The following is a 15,999-nucleotide window of genomic DNA, read 5'->3' on the forward strand; positions in this document are numbered from 1 at the left end:
ATTAGAGCAGACTGTGTCTTCGATAAATTTCCATTTCTTCCTTTCTTTAAACTTTGAATCAGAATGTATTATGTCAATGTTGTTTATAGAGCCATTTGTCTTTGTTGGTGCCGTAATGTGTTTTAAAATGCATGGTAAGGAAAATCGATTTTTTTGATAAGAACTTCTTTTTATATTAACAGAAGACCACTGCCGTAAAAAAAAACAAAAAAACATACTCATGTCTCATTGTTTGTTTTCTCACACATTTGTACAGTCATTGTGTAGTTATATGTTGTTAGATGTTGTCATAAAATATTTTCCACTGGGAACAAGGATGTGAATAAATACATGTGTGACACTTAAACGGGCTGTTGTCCTTTTCTTTTTTTCTGTGAGGCTTGTAAACAACTGGTTCAGGTTCTGTTATTGAGTAAATGAGTCTTATAATAGTTTTTGGGGAAATATACTTATAGGTGTTCGCTTTCTTGCTGCGAGTTAGATGAGATGATCAACACTACTCTCATATCTGTCCATTAAATACGAAGCCACAGCTGGCAGCTGGTCAGCTTAGCTCAGCATAAAGACATATAGTTTGGCTCAGTCCAAAGCTACATGAATAAGCATGTTTTTCAAAATGTCATACTATTCCTGTACGGTTATTCTTATATAAATAAAACTTGCATTTCCAGGGTAACAAGAAATTCCTGCTAGCGATGTATCAAACTGTGCTTTGACTAATGATCTAAAAAGAAAAACTCGAGACTGAAGAAATGTCTCCTCTCCAACTGTTAGTATCCATTTTCCTCAAGACAGATTACCCCTTCTGGCTTGAACTCGTGTTTTTGTTGTTGTATAGCACTTCAAAGTTATGTCTTGTACAGAGCAGACCAGGAGGAGCTCTCTGTGCGCCCTCCCCTCCATTCCCCTCCGTTCAAAATGGTCCACCTGCTGCTGTCAGTCAAACACTTTCCTTTGCCTGAAGCAACTGTCATCCCAAAAGATCCTGATGGCCGGGCCAGCTGGGAGGCAGGGGCTGAAAGAAGAATGTTAGCATGTCTTTCGACCGCTTGTACCTTAAATATCTTCCATGCAGTTCACAGGGTTTAATTTTAGACTCCACATGAGGCAGGAGCAGACGGTTTGTGGCTGGAGCCAAAGTCAGAGGCAGTTTTCTCTGTCCTGAGTCACAGATAAGACAGAAATTATCCTTGGTTTTTGATATCAGAAGAAGAAAGAAGCTTCACAGCGCAACCATGTCAGATAGTAGGGACCTTGATGATCTCAATGAAGAGGACATTGATGAGGATGAAATCCTTGCTATGCTTTCACCTGAGGAGCTTAAGGAGCTCCAGAGTGAGATGGATGTTATCATTGCCCCAGATGAAAGTGTGCCGGTAGGACAGCGACAAAAGGACCAGACGGAGAAGGCTCCAACTGGGACGTTCGACCACAGATCCCTGGTTGATTATCTCTACTGGGAGAAAGAGTCCAAACGTATGGTTGAGGAAGAAAGAGTTCCTGCTACTCTGCTGCCCAGCGAGGTAAGAGATCCAACTCTCAAAAGTGCACTTACAGATCCATAGAAAACCATAAACCCTGTAATCATGAGATTGGAATAGCACAGTGGAGTAACCTTGGTCTTATTTTGTTGTTTTCATTAGAAAACGTTGAGGGAGGAAGCTGAAAAGAAAGAAAGAGAAGAAGCAGAAAATGGGGAATATGAAGTGTATGAAGTGATAGAAGAAGTTATAGAGGAAGAGGCTGTGGATGGCATAGAGGGAGAGGAAATTATAGAAGAGATCACTGAGGAAATCATTGAAGAGACGGATGAACAGGAGAAAGAGGTGGACGTGAAAGACGAGACAGAGGTGAAGCCACCTGTGAACGCAGAGAAACCTGAAAATATAGACAAACATGTGGAACCTCCAGACAACAACACTGAGAAAGTACCAGAAAACAGTACGGATGACAATCAGCCTTGTTCAGACACAAAGGAGCAGAGTGAGCGCACAGGCCAAGAACAAAGCACAGCAGAAGTTGAACAGAAAGAGGAAATTAAAACTACTTTGCTTCCCAAAGAGGGTCCAGAGGAACAAGAGACGAATGAAACCAATGATAAGCTCCCGCAGAAAGAAGAGAGGAAGATTAACAAATTAAAAATTCCAAAGCTGTCACTCAATAATATAAAAATGACATCGAGACCCTCGGGAAACGAGACAAACTTGGATTCGACGCTTGATAAAATCCGCAAAAACAACCCCTCTGTGACCGAGGTAAACCTCAACAACATAGAAAACATTCCCAAAGAGATGCTGTTAGACTACGTCAACGCTCTGAAGAAGAACAAGTTTGTGAAAACCTTCAGTATAGCCAACACCGGCGTGGACGAGAACATAGCTTTCAACCTGGCCAACATGTTACGAGAAAATCGCAGCATTACGACTTTGAACATCGAGTCCAACTTCGTAACGGGAAAGGGCATCGTCGCCGTCATCCGCTGCCTCCAGTTCAATGAGACTCTAACAGAGCTGCGTTTTCACAACCAGAGGCACATGCTGGGTCACCACGCAGAGATGGAGATCTCACGCCTGCTCAAAGCCAACAACACCCTCCTGAAGATGGGTTATCACTTTGAGTTGCCAGGCCCCAGGATGGTGGTGACAAACATTTTAACCAGGAATCTGGATCGGCAGAGGCAGCTGAGGAAGGAAGAGCAGAAGCAGCAGCAACTGAAGGAGCAGAAGGAGATGATGCAGATGTATGAGAGCAGTCTAAACCTGCCTCCTGGTTTACTTCAGATGTTAGGGTACATACCACCTCTAGAAGTCCTGCAGGAACACGGGCTGGCCCCACCCTCGTCAGAGCTGAGCACTGTACCTCAGAAACAACAGAAAGCAGAACCAAAAGAGCCTCAGAAGCAGGTCAAACACAACAGCGCTCCCAAACAAACCAGCACTCCCAAACAAACCAGCGCTGAACCAGAAAACACATTAAACAACATCCAGCTGAAGAGAACGCCCAAGAAGCGTGATCCTTTTCTGGATCTGGACCCAAGGGATAACAGTAGACCAGAGAGGGCAAGTTTCCAACTGAGGAAGACTTCCAAAGTGAAGAATGTAGACAGCGGAGAGGTGACAGACGAAAGAGCAAACCTGACTGATGTGATTAAAACTTTGAAGCCAGTCCCTCGGAGACGAGTGCCGCCCAAGATTGACCCCACACCTCGCGATCAGCTTCTAAGCGAGATCAAACAGAGCAACGTGGCCTATCTCAAATCTGTGAGTATGAAAAGAGTCAGTACTGTGAGATCTGTGAAGTTTGGACCATGTGTTGAGTAACACACATGCACACATCTGCTGTCCTAGATATCCAAGTCATCTTTTAATTCCTGTCCTTTGTTGTTGCTCACAGGTGCCACTCCCTAAAGCCCTGGAATCAAGTGAAACGAGTCTCTTCTGAGGCCGCGACTTCAGTTTGTTTGCTTTCTTCAGCACACTGTATGTTTATTTTACACATTTGGGACACGCCACTCTGAAACTACTCAAATGAACTGTTCATAATAAGAGTGAACTATACATTTATTACACATAAAAATATAAGATAGTTGTTGTTGTTGGCACTCTTGTGTTATCGCACTAAAATGTTGCTGCTGTCTTTATAAAATCATAACAATAAAGGTATGAAAAGAGAGTTTATCGCAAAACACATTAAAATGCATCATATCTCCAATCATTTGCTGACAATATTGACTTTTGTATATTGTCCGAATCTTAGGTTTGCTTCTTTAAATGTTAGATGATTCATTTGGGAAGAAACCTGCTCCATGAATTTGCATTTTGCTATAAGAAGTCTTCCCTTTTTTTTTATTTTATTCAAGTTGAATAGCACTGTGTAGCTGTGCCATCAGTGTCAAACTAAATATATCCCCTGTGAATCAGCGCTGTTTCCCCCGCGGTTGATTTGATTCTCAGAAGAACGTATGAAAAAAAAGATCAATTACCACGTTGTTGTTTTGGGCTAGTGTGTCGAGAAAGGGAGATGAGTCAGGCCTGAAAAAAAAAAGACTGATGTCGAGCAGATAATGAGACAAACTAGATCGAATGACAGTCCTGGAGGGGATATTAATCCGTTTACGATTCAGTAGTGATATAAATAAGCTTTTAATTTCTCTCGGTGTTAGGCGATAATTCCCTTCTATGTTTCACAGAAAGACTCGACCCAAATAAGATTATTTTAGTTATAAATACATCTATATGCTCACACTGGAAGAAGACATGCAACATAAATCGGGTTGTCTTTATTTTTTTTTATGGAGGACAGTCACGTTCTTGTTCATACTTCAAGTTCTGTGGTCGCTCAAAAATGGAGAAAGTCACACAAAACACAGATAATATATGATACAGCATCTATGTAACGGAAATAATGTCTGAACTGCCGCTTGTGAAGTCAGCATGCACAAACTGTGTGTGTGTGAAAAACAACAGGAAACATCTGCTTTTATCATGAGTAGCGGTACAAAACGAACACTTAACATTACAGATGATCTGATAAGTTGATTTTTTTTTAATAAGGAAAGGGGATTTAATCTCAACAGAGGATGAGAAACTAGCACAACGGGGTGTTAATTAATTTAATTAATAATTTTGTCTCATTGTCAAAAGTAAGTACTTTCTACCCTGCTGCCATTTTACACATTTCTTCATGCTTACATAATGAAAAGTAAAGACACGTCAGAAATAACAACAAACACGTACATACCGTGACGTAATATTCAAACAATAAAGCTGCACTTGCCATTCCATTTTTCAATATTGCATAGCTGTGATCAGAAGGGATACACTCAGGCAAGCCTGTATGGTCAGGAACTGTATGCACGAATCTTTTGAGAATAGTTAAACTCGAGTATTATTAGACACACATGGTCTCAGATCAGTTTTCATACAGCGCCTGAAGTGACAAGATGGGAGTTATTGCTGTTTAATAAGCAGGTAACAGTTCAGAGGGTCTACTCGGTGAGAAGAAAGTAATTACACATGCCTGTTTTGAGGTAGCAAACTGAGAGAAACGTCTTTCTTTGTTTTCTTTTGAGAACAAATACAGTTAATATCTAATAACTGCACTAGATATCATGTTCAGACATTCTGCTGCATTTTGTCAAAGTGCATTTTTTTGTTTTTGATTTGATTTGATTTTGGAATTTTTTTTTTTGACACAGAAAACTCTCAAACCTTTGGTAACATTTAGTGCCCATTGCCTTTCTGCGTCCAATCTACACTGTGACTGTGCAAATCCTATAATGTTTCCATCCATCCTTACACTTTAGATAGTGTAAATTGACACAGAATTATAAGAGAATAAAAAAAACTAAATGGATAAAAAATATGGGAATGAGAACATTGGTAACTTTACATATATAGAGGGGATAAAAACTGGACATGTGGGACGATGCTATGGATATTTTTAATCCATACTGTATGACACTGACTTCCCTTGGCACACATTATTCCTTCAGTTTGCTTTCAATGAAATCCTGAATCTTGTTCATTCTCTCCTCCTGCTGATCCAGGAGGTCCATGATGACACCCATGGGGGTCTTCTTCAGGCCGACACCCTCAATCTTGTTCTCCAGTCTGTTCTTCATGTTGCGCAGTCTCAGAGAGGCGTGGATCAGAATTACTGCAGGAAAAAAACAACAGCTAGTTATTGAATATAAATAGATATGTTTTAGTTTTTTGTTTTTTCATCTCGGAAAATAAAACAAAACGCGATACTGCTGCAACTCAGACTTTAAAGCAGGTGTAAGGACCGGCGTATCTTTTATTCCCGCGTCAGGCGGATAGTGAATGCATGACATCAGATGGTAAATGTAGTTCTGTCCAAATAAACAACTCATAGCAACCCGTCAACAGAGGCAACAGTGGGCAGGCCTCCTGGGAAGCGATCAAACTGTCTCATCTACCCGCCATGATGTTAGAGCTGCTACATCTGCTCTAACGATCCAACCCATCAATTATCTAAACCACTCTGCTGACGGTCTGACTCTTAATGTATTTAGAGAGGTGTAGAAAATCCAAAGTCTATACCTCTAAAACTAGAATACAGCTCGCACCCCAGCAGTGATGGATTAGCTTTATTTTACTGTCTGTGTCATGAGTGAACGCATGTCGGTAATACTGTACACGCTGTTCGATCCCTGCGGTGAGTCAGAATGAGAGAGTGTGTTTGGAAAGACTTGTTCACCCGCAGAAAAAAAAAGCTCAGTTATGCATCCCTGTGTGACTCACCATCCCCTTTAACAGTGTGCAACATTAGCCAAGTGTCTGCATACTGTGGGGAACACAAGGAGTAGGGCAAGCACTAAATATATAAAGATACTTTATACTACAAAGAGTTTTTAAACTGGACTCAGTTTAATGCACAGCACGGCTCGTTTGTATATTATCATCATCTTTTTTGCCATGTGTGTTGTTTGTTTTTTTGTTTTCTATTCTTCCTATACTTGGTTTTATTGTTTCTATATTCCTCCCCCTGCCTACTCCCATATATTGTATATTTACTACATATTGTATGTATTCTTATGTTTGTCTACTGCTATTTGCATCAATTAAACAAAAAAAAGAATACTTTAATACTTTATGTGACGTACATAAACAAATAACACCGCCAGTGAGAAGGTTGTTTGTTATTCCCTAATGCTTGCCATCAGTTTCAGTTCGTTTCCCCTTAAAATGACGAGGCTGTGGAAATAATACTATTTTTGTCCACAGGGGCCGCCAGGACTGACACAAAAATGAAAGTTCCTTGTAGCTGCTTTAAACGATTCCTACAGAGAATAGTCACGTTTGTTAAATGTAGGTGTAGGTGTGAAACTAAAGGCCAGTAAACTGACTAATGTCAACCCGGGGGAACTTATTTGATTCCTCACAGTTCAAACGTATCAAACTCAAAGTGTTGAATGAAAGAGAGAAAGTGATGAGTGAGTGATTGCTCGTAACTAAATCTAATGTTACAAGTGCCAAGCCCTTTAATTACAACTGGGAGCGTCACTAGTTGGAAGCAAAAGAAAACAAAAAAAAACGACTGACTCTGATCTTCCAAGTCCTATTAGGTGACGTACTCGTCTTTAAATTAGCAGGTCAGGCACCTAACGGTTATAAAACGATGGAACAAAGTAAAGCTCACTGGCTAAAACGTCATATTCATGTGTGTGTCATCTGCTCCATGACAAACTGAGCTGAGACGACGTGGCTGAAAGCACTGGAAAAGAAGGTTTAATAAGGTTGGTTTAATGAGTAAGTGCTACGTCAGAATCCTGGATTTTATGTCTCAGGATCATACTTCACTCTTGAGTAATTCATCAACAATCACACCTTTCCGTAAAACAAGTCTGCGTCCGAAATCCCATCGTGTCACTGTAGTTTACTCATTCCTACATGATGAAGTTTTCAAGTTTTATTGCCACATCATCGTCATTATTTTATCTATCTAAATCCTCAGGAAACACACTGAGGGAGAACTAATTAATTACAACTAATGGGTGCGATCATAGTTTCATAAGATCAGTTAAAAAATAGTGTAAAAGATAGTAATAAAGAACAAAAAACATCAAAAATAAGGGCGATTATGGAAGTAAAAAGTACTCTTAATAGTAAATAAAGTAAATATTAATAATAATAATGATAGTGGATAGGTAACAATAAAAATAATAGTAATAAGGAGTACTAATTCAATGCATCTCTCATCTATATTCAGCAGAGATTTGGGGCCTTTACATGACTCATCATCATTTTGCGTTAGCACTAATGGGCGTGGAGTGGCACGCTGCATTGTGTTGAGTGTTTGTGCATACATTTCATTGTTGTAATCCTTGAAATGGAGACGTGTGGAGGATCAGGAGTGGCACACTGACACTTACACAGCAAAGGAAAGGTGATCCCAAAGATGAAGACCAGGACGCCGCCACACAGAGACAGCAGAAAGTAGCTGGTGAGCATGACCCCGACGACAAACAGCGTGGGGTTCTTCTTCTTGAAGCTCTTCACGATGGCCTGGTTCTCTCCTGCCCACACCGAACCCATGAAGACCAGAGCCACCACGGCTCCTCCCAGAAACATGCCGAACGGGTTCAGGAAGCTGAATATGGACACATGACACAATGACATTTTATTATTATTATTATTATTATTATTATTATTATTATTATTATATATTTTTTAAAATAGCACAACCTGCTGGTGGCAACAACAACATCCAGACCAGATGGTGTGTGTGTGTGTGTGTGTGTGTGTGTGTGTGTGTGTGTGTGTGTGTGTGTGTGTGTGTGTGTGTGTGTGAACCAATAGAGGGCAGATTCCTGCAGTAAGGCCTGTACTCATGATTTCCACTACATCATCATCATCCCCCCCTTATTAGAAGAAAAACTAACAAAGCAGATGATATAATGCAAGAATATACCAAGTAGCAGCAGTGGGGTGTGAATAAATATAATAAAGCATCAGTAAATGTCATAAAACACTCAACATTGAACCTTAAAGCGACGTTAATCTGGATGTAAACAGGATGTGTTGATAACAAGAAGCACGCTTTAAGATTATTCTGTGCGTTAGGAATAAACGCGCCTCAGATGTTTGCACAACAGTGTTGTGAAATGTTGCAGAAACAGCCTGCGCAGTCAGGATGGGTGTGGGTCTGAGTAAACAAAGCCTTTGCAGCCTTTAAAAAAAAAAAAAAAAAAAAAGCACGGACTCACCCCACGATGAGGAAAACCAGCAGAGCAGCGGCGAAGTAATTGGTCTGGTAGTACATGAGATTACTGATCACTCTGTTGTTCCACTTGGTTAAATCTCCAAACTCCGGTTTGGTGAACCTGTCCGCTCCCGGGAAGAAATCATCCCACGGCCGGAGAGGTGCGAGCTCCATCTTTGCTGCCATTTCTTTTTTATTTTTTTAACGTGGAGTCAAGACAAACATATCCCACGCACACACATATGCACGCTGCGTAATATTTTGACAGGTCAGCTGATCAGCTGGAGGGGGGGGGTTAAGAAGCAGAGGGAGGAGGAGGGGGAGTCAGATGAGGAGGAGGAGAGGTCGTGATCTCGCGAGAGTCTCAGAGGGAGGGAGTGTTTTTGGGGAGTTTCAGACCTGCGTTGTTGAATGCGCAGAAGACGAGAAACAAACAAACAAACAAACAAACAACAACAACAACAAAAGACAGTGACAGCAATACAGACAATAAAATGTTGATTAAATTTTTTTTGGTGGTTGGTTAATAATAAATCTGTAAAGTTATTTATCTGTAAGTGTGATATAAGGAAATATATGATTGTATATTACTATTAGAGAAATTATAGACAGGATTAGATATATTAAAACATATATTATTTTATTATAATGTATTATTCTTCCTCCTCTTATTATTATTAATATTATCACAAATTGAACTATTTTATTGTATTCATATAGCACCAGTGTGCTCATGACAGCACTCTTTAAAATATTTATTTTATTTAAAATAATATTAAAATAATAACTTGTATGAATGTACTTTATAATATATAATAATAATAATAATAATAATAATAATAATAATAAATAATGGATAAATGGATAATAGATTGTACATTTCATTATATAACACTTAGAAAAAAATAAAAATAAAAAATAAATATAATATTAAATAAATAATATAAATAATTTTATAAATATATTATAGCCAAACAAAGTGTAGAATTTTTGAAAAAAAAAAAAAAAAAAAAAAAAAGCTGGGACATTTTTACCTCTAGCCATGGTCACATCTGGACGTAAAATAAAATAATAATAATAATAATAATAAATAATAATAATAATAATAATAATAATAAATACTGGAGCTTTAAATAATAATACTATATTAATAAACAACTAATATAAATATAAAATTATACATAAAAAATATAAAAAAAATAATAACACCTGGTTCTGGACAGTAAACAAGATGTTTTGTTTTGTTTTGTTTTGTTTTGTTTTGTTTTGTTTTGTTTTGTTTTGTTTGGTTTGGTTTGGTTTGGTTTGGTTTGGTTTGGTTTGCGGCAGCAGGAACTCTCCGTCCTCCTCTCCGGTGCTCGGCGCTGCCGTGCGCAGCTTTGACGCTCGGAAACCCGGCAGTCACAATCGAGGACATGGGACCGTGAAAGTATGGCGGATGCCGAGGAGCCGTAAGTCTTCAATGGAGGAAACATGTAAATTTATGGCAGCTAAACTGTCGCTTGTGTGGCTAAGCCGGCATGCTTGAACCCCGTGTCACTTTCTTCTTCCAGGGAGAAGAAAAGAAGGCGAATAGAGGACCTGACTGAGAAGTTAGTGACCAATGCTCATGATAAAGGTCTCTGCGGTGCAGACTGCTGGGCCAGGAGACAAGAAAACTCAGATTTAATAACACACTTATCTGTTTGTGCAGCTCACCATCAACACAGTGTGTCCAAACATAAATCTGCAGACACCCTGCATCCTCCATGCAATGACCAGCTCATAATATCTGTGCACCAATTAAATACTGCATGCATAGATGATAGGACTCAGTGATGCATCCAATTACAGCCTTGAGATAATGTCCTACAGTGCAATGCACAATATAAAAATAAAGAAGCTGCAAATACAGCATGAGAATAATAGTGGTGGTACAATATTTAATTATAAAACAGTATTTTTATGTGTCCCACTGGTGGTACCTAACCTCCCTGTAGTGAAAAAATAGATAAATTAAAAACAAAATTTCCACATTTTCAATTAAAGTAAACCATCAGATCGCTGGAATATAATTTAAAATAAATATTTGCATTGCTTGAAAGTGTGCATGCATGCAGCGGGCACATCAGTTAAATTCAACAACAGTCAACGCTAAATAATCTTTAATCTAATTAATATTTGGAATAAACCTGCCGCCTGCATGAGCTCTCTGACGCTGTAAAGGTTCAGCCTACGTTGCATGTGTCAGTAATTGTATTTATTAATGTTTGTGCCGTCGTTAAAGAGATCCGTAGTCATTGAAGTCATGCTGTGTGTCCAGAATGGCTGTAGATGGCGGACACAGGGACGGCGGTTGCGACTGGGACGGCCGGTGGAATCATGTGAGGAAGTTTCTAGAGAGACCCGGCCCGTTCACCCATCCTGACTTTGAGCCAAGCACTGAGGTAACACATTTGGAAAAGCATCTTTCTTTTTTAAATCAATCTAGTGTTATAAAAACTATTTTTAAACATTGTGGTTTCATCTCAGTCTCTACAGTTCTTGTTGGAGACGTGCAAGATTCTCGTCATTGGTGCAGGAGGACTTGGATGTGAACTCCTAAAAAACCTGGTTGGAAATCACTTTAATCTTTGTTATATTCGTGTGTTTATTCAAGTGCTGGTGTCAGGTTCTTACAATAGTCTTGTTGTGCTTCAGGCCCTGTCTGGATTTCGCCTTATTCATGTGGTCGACATGGACACGATTGATGTGTCCAACCTCAACAGGCAGTTTCTTTTCAGGTATGTTTCCCTCTTCGTTACAGTATTAGTTTATCAGTAATAGTTTATGATATTTGCTTTAAATATTATCAGAGAACATAGCTTGATACTGTAGTCTGATAGTTGAAAATGAAGGACGGATATCATGTCACGGTATCTGTGACTAAGTGACATGAATTTACCTCAAGGTAACGATTCCAGTGTTATGAAAGCAGGTTACATTCAGCGTCGTATGTGTCATATAAATACTATATGATTCCATTCAGACCCAAAGATGTTGGACGACCAAAGGCAGACGTGGCTGCTGACTTCATCAACAGTCGTATCCCCGGATGCAAAGTTGTCCCGTATCCTTTTAACGTTTTTTTTTTTACAGTTACAAAGCAGCTCAGGTTTAATTTTGCATTGTATAAAATATGTCAACCATGATTTTTATTTTCCTTATTGATAACATGCAGTCACTTTAAAAAGATACAAGACTTTGATGAGTCATTCTACAGGCGTAAGTGTGTTTTTCTTTTTTGAGATATCTACTTATGAATGAATAATCTGTAGGTTGTTCTGGTTTCTGTTTCTGATGTTTGAGCGGGGAGGGCAAAAGGTGGAACCCGTTGGCCGAAATGCCAACCTGTAAAACATCAGCTGTTATCTGACTGAAGACAATTTACCTTTTGATTAGCTTTTTAAGCTCTTTTGGTTGTAGAGTCATTCTTTCATGCCAAATTGATATTTTAGACTGCAGAGGAAGTCTTGTCCCAGATATCTGTTATCACTGTCATCGCACTGAAAGCCCAGAAACATTGGCTGTTGCCCCCCGGAGGCTAAACCCTCAGACGATAGCTGATGGTTTCTGAGATTTCATGATCTGTGCACGATGTATCCATTATTATCCGAGCTTACCGAGGGAGCACCTCAGAGGTTTAATGTGCTCCGCTCTTTGCAGAGTTCCACATCATCGTCTGTGGACTGGACTCCATCATTGCCAGACGCTGGATGAACGGGATGCTGGTGAGAAGAGATACATTTGATTTAGTCTTTGCTTGTGCGATCTGTAGTGAGTTATGATTGATGTTGCCCTCTATAGATATCCCTCCTGAGCTATGAAGACGGAGTCCTGGATCCCAGCTCCATCATCCCCCTCATAGATGGAGGAACGGAGGGCTTTAAAGGAAACGCTCGTGTCATTCTGCCCGGCATGAACGCGTGCATCGACTGCACATTGGAGCTGTACCCCCCACAGGTCACTTTATGGCAGCAATTTATCTTCTAGTTTAACTTGAAAGACTCGTATAAACAATACGACAAATGACAGATTTTCTGTTATTAAAGGAGGAATGATATCTTAATCACCCCATTAACTTTTTTACAAAAGCTTTCACATCTGCTGTTTAACTTGTTAAGCGTCTGTGGCGCACAGGAGGCGACATTTCACATTTCCATCTGCAGCAGCAGCTGTTTGTTTGTTTGGGGGAAAGAAAAGACTTTGGCCTTGATAACCACCAGACTGAACAGAAATAGCATCAAAAAAAATGTTTTGTCACATACAGACGAGAAAATAAAGTGCAAAGCCGGCGCTGCAGTCACTATTTTGCACCAAAGATCTTGCCAAAACACTCAAAGGACTTCAAGTGCTCCTTTAAATGTATTTATGCTTTCCACAGATTAATTTCCCCATGTGCACCATTGCGTCAATGCCGAGGCTACCAGAACATTGCATCGAGTATGCCAGAATCCTACAGTGGCCCAAAGAAAAGCCATTTGGAGGTAAGCTAACGCACTCGCATCTTTATATTTATTTATTATTTATTTTACTTTGACACGTCTAATCACATCATTTAACCGTCTGCCTGTGTGAAAGCTAACAACTAGGGTCCTTCCTCTCAACTAGACACCAGCTTAGACGGAGACAATCCAGAGCACATCCAGTGGGTGTTTGAAAGATCCCAAGAAAGAGCCACGGAGTTTAACATTACAGGAGTGACGTACAGACTCACACAAGGTTTCTGCACAGTTAACAGCTCTCTCGTTGACAAGCATCTATAATAGTGTGCTGGGATTTAACACAAGACTCTTTTTTTTTTTTTTTTTTTGTGACGCAGGAGTTGTGAAGAGGATCATTCCTGCTGTGGCATCGACTAATGCTGTTATTGCTGGTATGAAACTGAAATGTTTTTTTTTTAAGGGAACAGCTGTTGCTTTTAAATAACAGAAAGGAAAGATTTAAAAACAAAAAAAACTATAGGTGTGATCTTTTCTGGAATATCTTTAGCGAAATATTAAAAAACACAGACCCTAGTTACTGTTGCTATGCCTGTTAGGCTAGGAGTTCTTTATTCCATGCAGAAGTAAATAAATATGTTAAAGTCTTCTCGTTTCTAACCAATGAGCGTTACTTTTGTGAGCTAAATGATAGCTATATAATGCTAATTCGATGGGTCGGTTGAAAAGCCTTCGGTTGAGTTTCTACGTAAAACTGCTCAGCTCTGGTCACCGCTACCTAGGTAGCTAACGGAAATTGGTTGAAAACAGTCTACAGTTGAGCTTGTAATGTTTCCAGCTGACTAACTGATGTGTAAAAATAACAACGTAACAGGGTCTACACACCACAACAGTAGCTAAAGCTTGTCCCATGTAGTCCATGTAGAAGACACTAAAATAAAGAAACAGCATTGTTCTTGTATCACGAAGAAGAACTACTAAGCTGTGCAGAACTGATTTAAATAACATGCACACTTTGTATGTTTAAACAAAAGACAAAAAGCTGAGCTATTTTTGTATTTGAACAATTGCGCAATTCACGTAACTAGACTTAACTTTGTCTTTGTTTTCCATAGCTGCCTGTGCGACGGAGGTTTTTAAAATTGCTACAAGGTCAGATGCAAAGATAAAAATCCATCTCTCATTCCAATTATCTTGATTTGTCAAAGGAACATTACTCAACATCACTTTTTATTTTGCAGTGCGTACATGCCTTTAAATAATTACCTGGTCTTTAATGACGTGGATGGACTTTACACGTACACTTTTGAAGCTGAACGAAAGGTAATTGTCAGTTATTGTAACCACCAGTAGTCGCCAGTGTTCGTTTCGCCATACAGAGAATATTCAGTCCACTCTCTTGTTGTCTTTGATCGGCAGGAAAATTGTTCAGCTTGTAGCCAGGTGCCTCAGGATCTCCAGTTCCCTCCGTCTGCCAAATTACAGGAGGTTTTAGAGTACCTTACAGAGAACGCCTCGCTGTGAGTATTATTAAAGGACATTTGGTAATGCTCCTTTAGGAAATATAACAGTGATTAGGTTAAAATTGTGCTGAAATGTTTTCCAGACAAATGAAATCCCCTGCCATCACGACAACTCTGGAAGGGAAGAACAAGACGCTGTATTTGCAGGTAACATGCAGAATTGAATCCTTGTGGTGTTTGATCACCTTACCTTTAATATAAAATATCATTAAACTATGACTACAATACTATTCCAGTCTGTCAAATCCATCGAGGAACGAACCAGGCCAAACCTCTGCAAGACTCTGAAAGGTAATCACAAGATGTACAGATTATTCCCTGTCAGACCAAAGTGACATGTAGCTCCTGACACGAATAACATACGTGTGATCTCTTTTTTTTTTCTCCTGATGCAGAGCTGGGCTTGTCGGACGGACAGGAACTAGCAGTGGCCGACGTCACCACGCCTCAGACGGTTCTCTTCAAGCTCAATTTCACCACCTGAACAATAATTCGCAGACACACACGCACACAGCGCTGATGTCAGATTGACCGTGAGGTTGCAGTAGCACATTTGATATGATGTAAATAAGTAGAATAAAATGTCACTTCTGGGACAGGATCAGTTCACATATGAATATGGAGTCGTTTAACAACATTGTTTTTTTTTCTATTGGTAAAGTTTACTTCTTTGTGTATTTGTCCTGTGTTGACTTATATTGTAGGTATTTCCCTGTCAATCAAATGAGAAGGATTATAATGATGTGCACTGTGCTCTAATAAAGTTTTATGATCATGATTGTGGAGGAAGCCTCATTTACCAGATTAGTTTTGTCAACACACCAAAGTACACTATTAAAAAAACAGAAGACTTATTAAAGACTAAAATAAGATTTATTAAAATAATAATTTGGCTGACTGACATAAGGAGGAGTCCCAGCATTTTACAAAAGTAGTTTGGCTTATTAACCTTGTTTACTTGTGAGAATAGACCTTTTTTCAAAGCAGCCATCATTGGTGTTGACCCTATTTCATGTCAAAGTGTTACCAATGATACTAATTAAGGTTTAGTGCAACAGAAACCTGGTGATGCAGCACCTTGACTCTGTTTGACCTAAATGGAATGAAACTTAATTTTGGTAACGCCTGTGTTAAAAGGTCCAGTGTGTAGCATTTAGTGGCATCTAGTGGTGAAGATGGGGCGTTGTTTAGCTCAGTTGGTAGAGCAGCCGCCCCATGTACAAAGGCTCAGTCCCAGGGTTCAAATCCGACCTGTGGCCCTTTGCTGCATGTCATTCCCCACATTCCTG

At 39.5% G+C, this 15,999-nt stretch overlaps 3 protein-coding genes across 4 annotated transcripts; 2 read left to right on the forward strand and 1 right to left on the reverse strand.

Moving 5' to 3' along the window:
* Window positions 1-956: 956 nt before the first annotated feature.
* On the forward strand, window positions 957-3,689 carry lmod3 (leiomodin 3 (fetal)). The gene is made up of 3 exons (XM_019256903.2): window positions 957-1,523; window positions 1,644-3,260; window positions 3,394-3,689. Exons 1-3 carry the CDS (start codon window positions 1,236-1,238, stop codon window positions 3,439-3,441), a joined length of 1,953 nt encoding a protein of 650 aa, XP_019112448.2. The 5' UTR covers window positions 957-1,235; the 3' UTR covers window positions 3,442-3,689.
* Window positions 3,690-4,264: 575 nt separating this feature from the next.
* Window positions 4,265-9,021, reverse strand: LOC104932179 (PRA1 family protein 3). The gene is made up of 3 exons (XM_010747346.3): window positions 8,732-9,021; window positions 7,898-8,115; window positions 4,265-5,658 (listed from the first exon to the last, which is right to left on the reverse strand). Exons 1-3 carry the CDS (start codon window positions 8,911-8,913, stop codon window positions 5,483-5,485), a joined length of 576 nt encoding a protein of 191 aa, XP_010745648.2. The 5' UTR covers window positions 8,914-9,021; the 3' UTR covers window positions 4,265-5,482.
* A 1,028-nt stretch (window positions 9,022-10,049) lies between these two features.
* On the forward strand, window positions 10,050-15,493 carry LOC104932180 (NEDD8-activating enzyme E1 catalytic subunit). Of its 2 annotated transcripts, XM_019275585.2 has the most exons (18): window positions 10,050-10,178; window positions 10,281-10,319; window positions 11,030-11,153; window positions 11,239-11,319; window positions 11,407-11,489; window positions 11,735-11,815; window positions 11,927-11,970; window positions 12,412-12,476; window positions 12,553-12,708; window positions 13,130-13,232; window positions 13,357-13,467; window positions 13,568-13,621; window positions 14,303-14,339; window positions 14,429-14,510; window positions 14,607-14,707; window positions 14,794-14,857; window positions 14,947-15,001; window positions 15,106-15,493. In XM_019275585.2, exons 1-18 carry the CDS (start codon window positions 10,159-10,161, stop codon window positions 15,192-15,194), a joined length of 1,389 nt encoding a protein of 462 aa, XP_019131130.1. In that variant the 5' UTR covers window positions 10,050-10,158; the 3' UTR covers window positions 15,195-15,493. The 2 variants fall into 2 exon arrangements, with proteins under 2 accessions (XP_019131130.1, XP_019131174.1); XM_019275629.2 differs by lacking the exon at window positions 10,050-10,178 and having other exon boundaries at window positions 10,310-10,345.
* Window positions 15,494-15,999: the final 506 nt, after the last annotated feature.

Source organism: Larimichthys crocea, chromosome XV, assembly GCF_000972845.2.
Source record: "Larimichthys crocea isolate SSNF chromosome XV, L_crocea_2.0, whole genome shotgun sequence".
Taxonomy (NCBI): Eukaryota; Metazoa; Chordata; class Actinopteri; family Sciaenidae; genus Larimichthys; species Larimichthys crocea.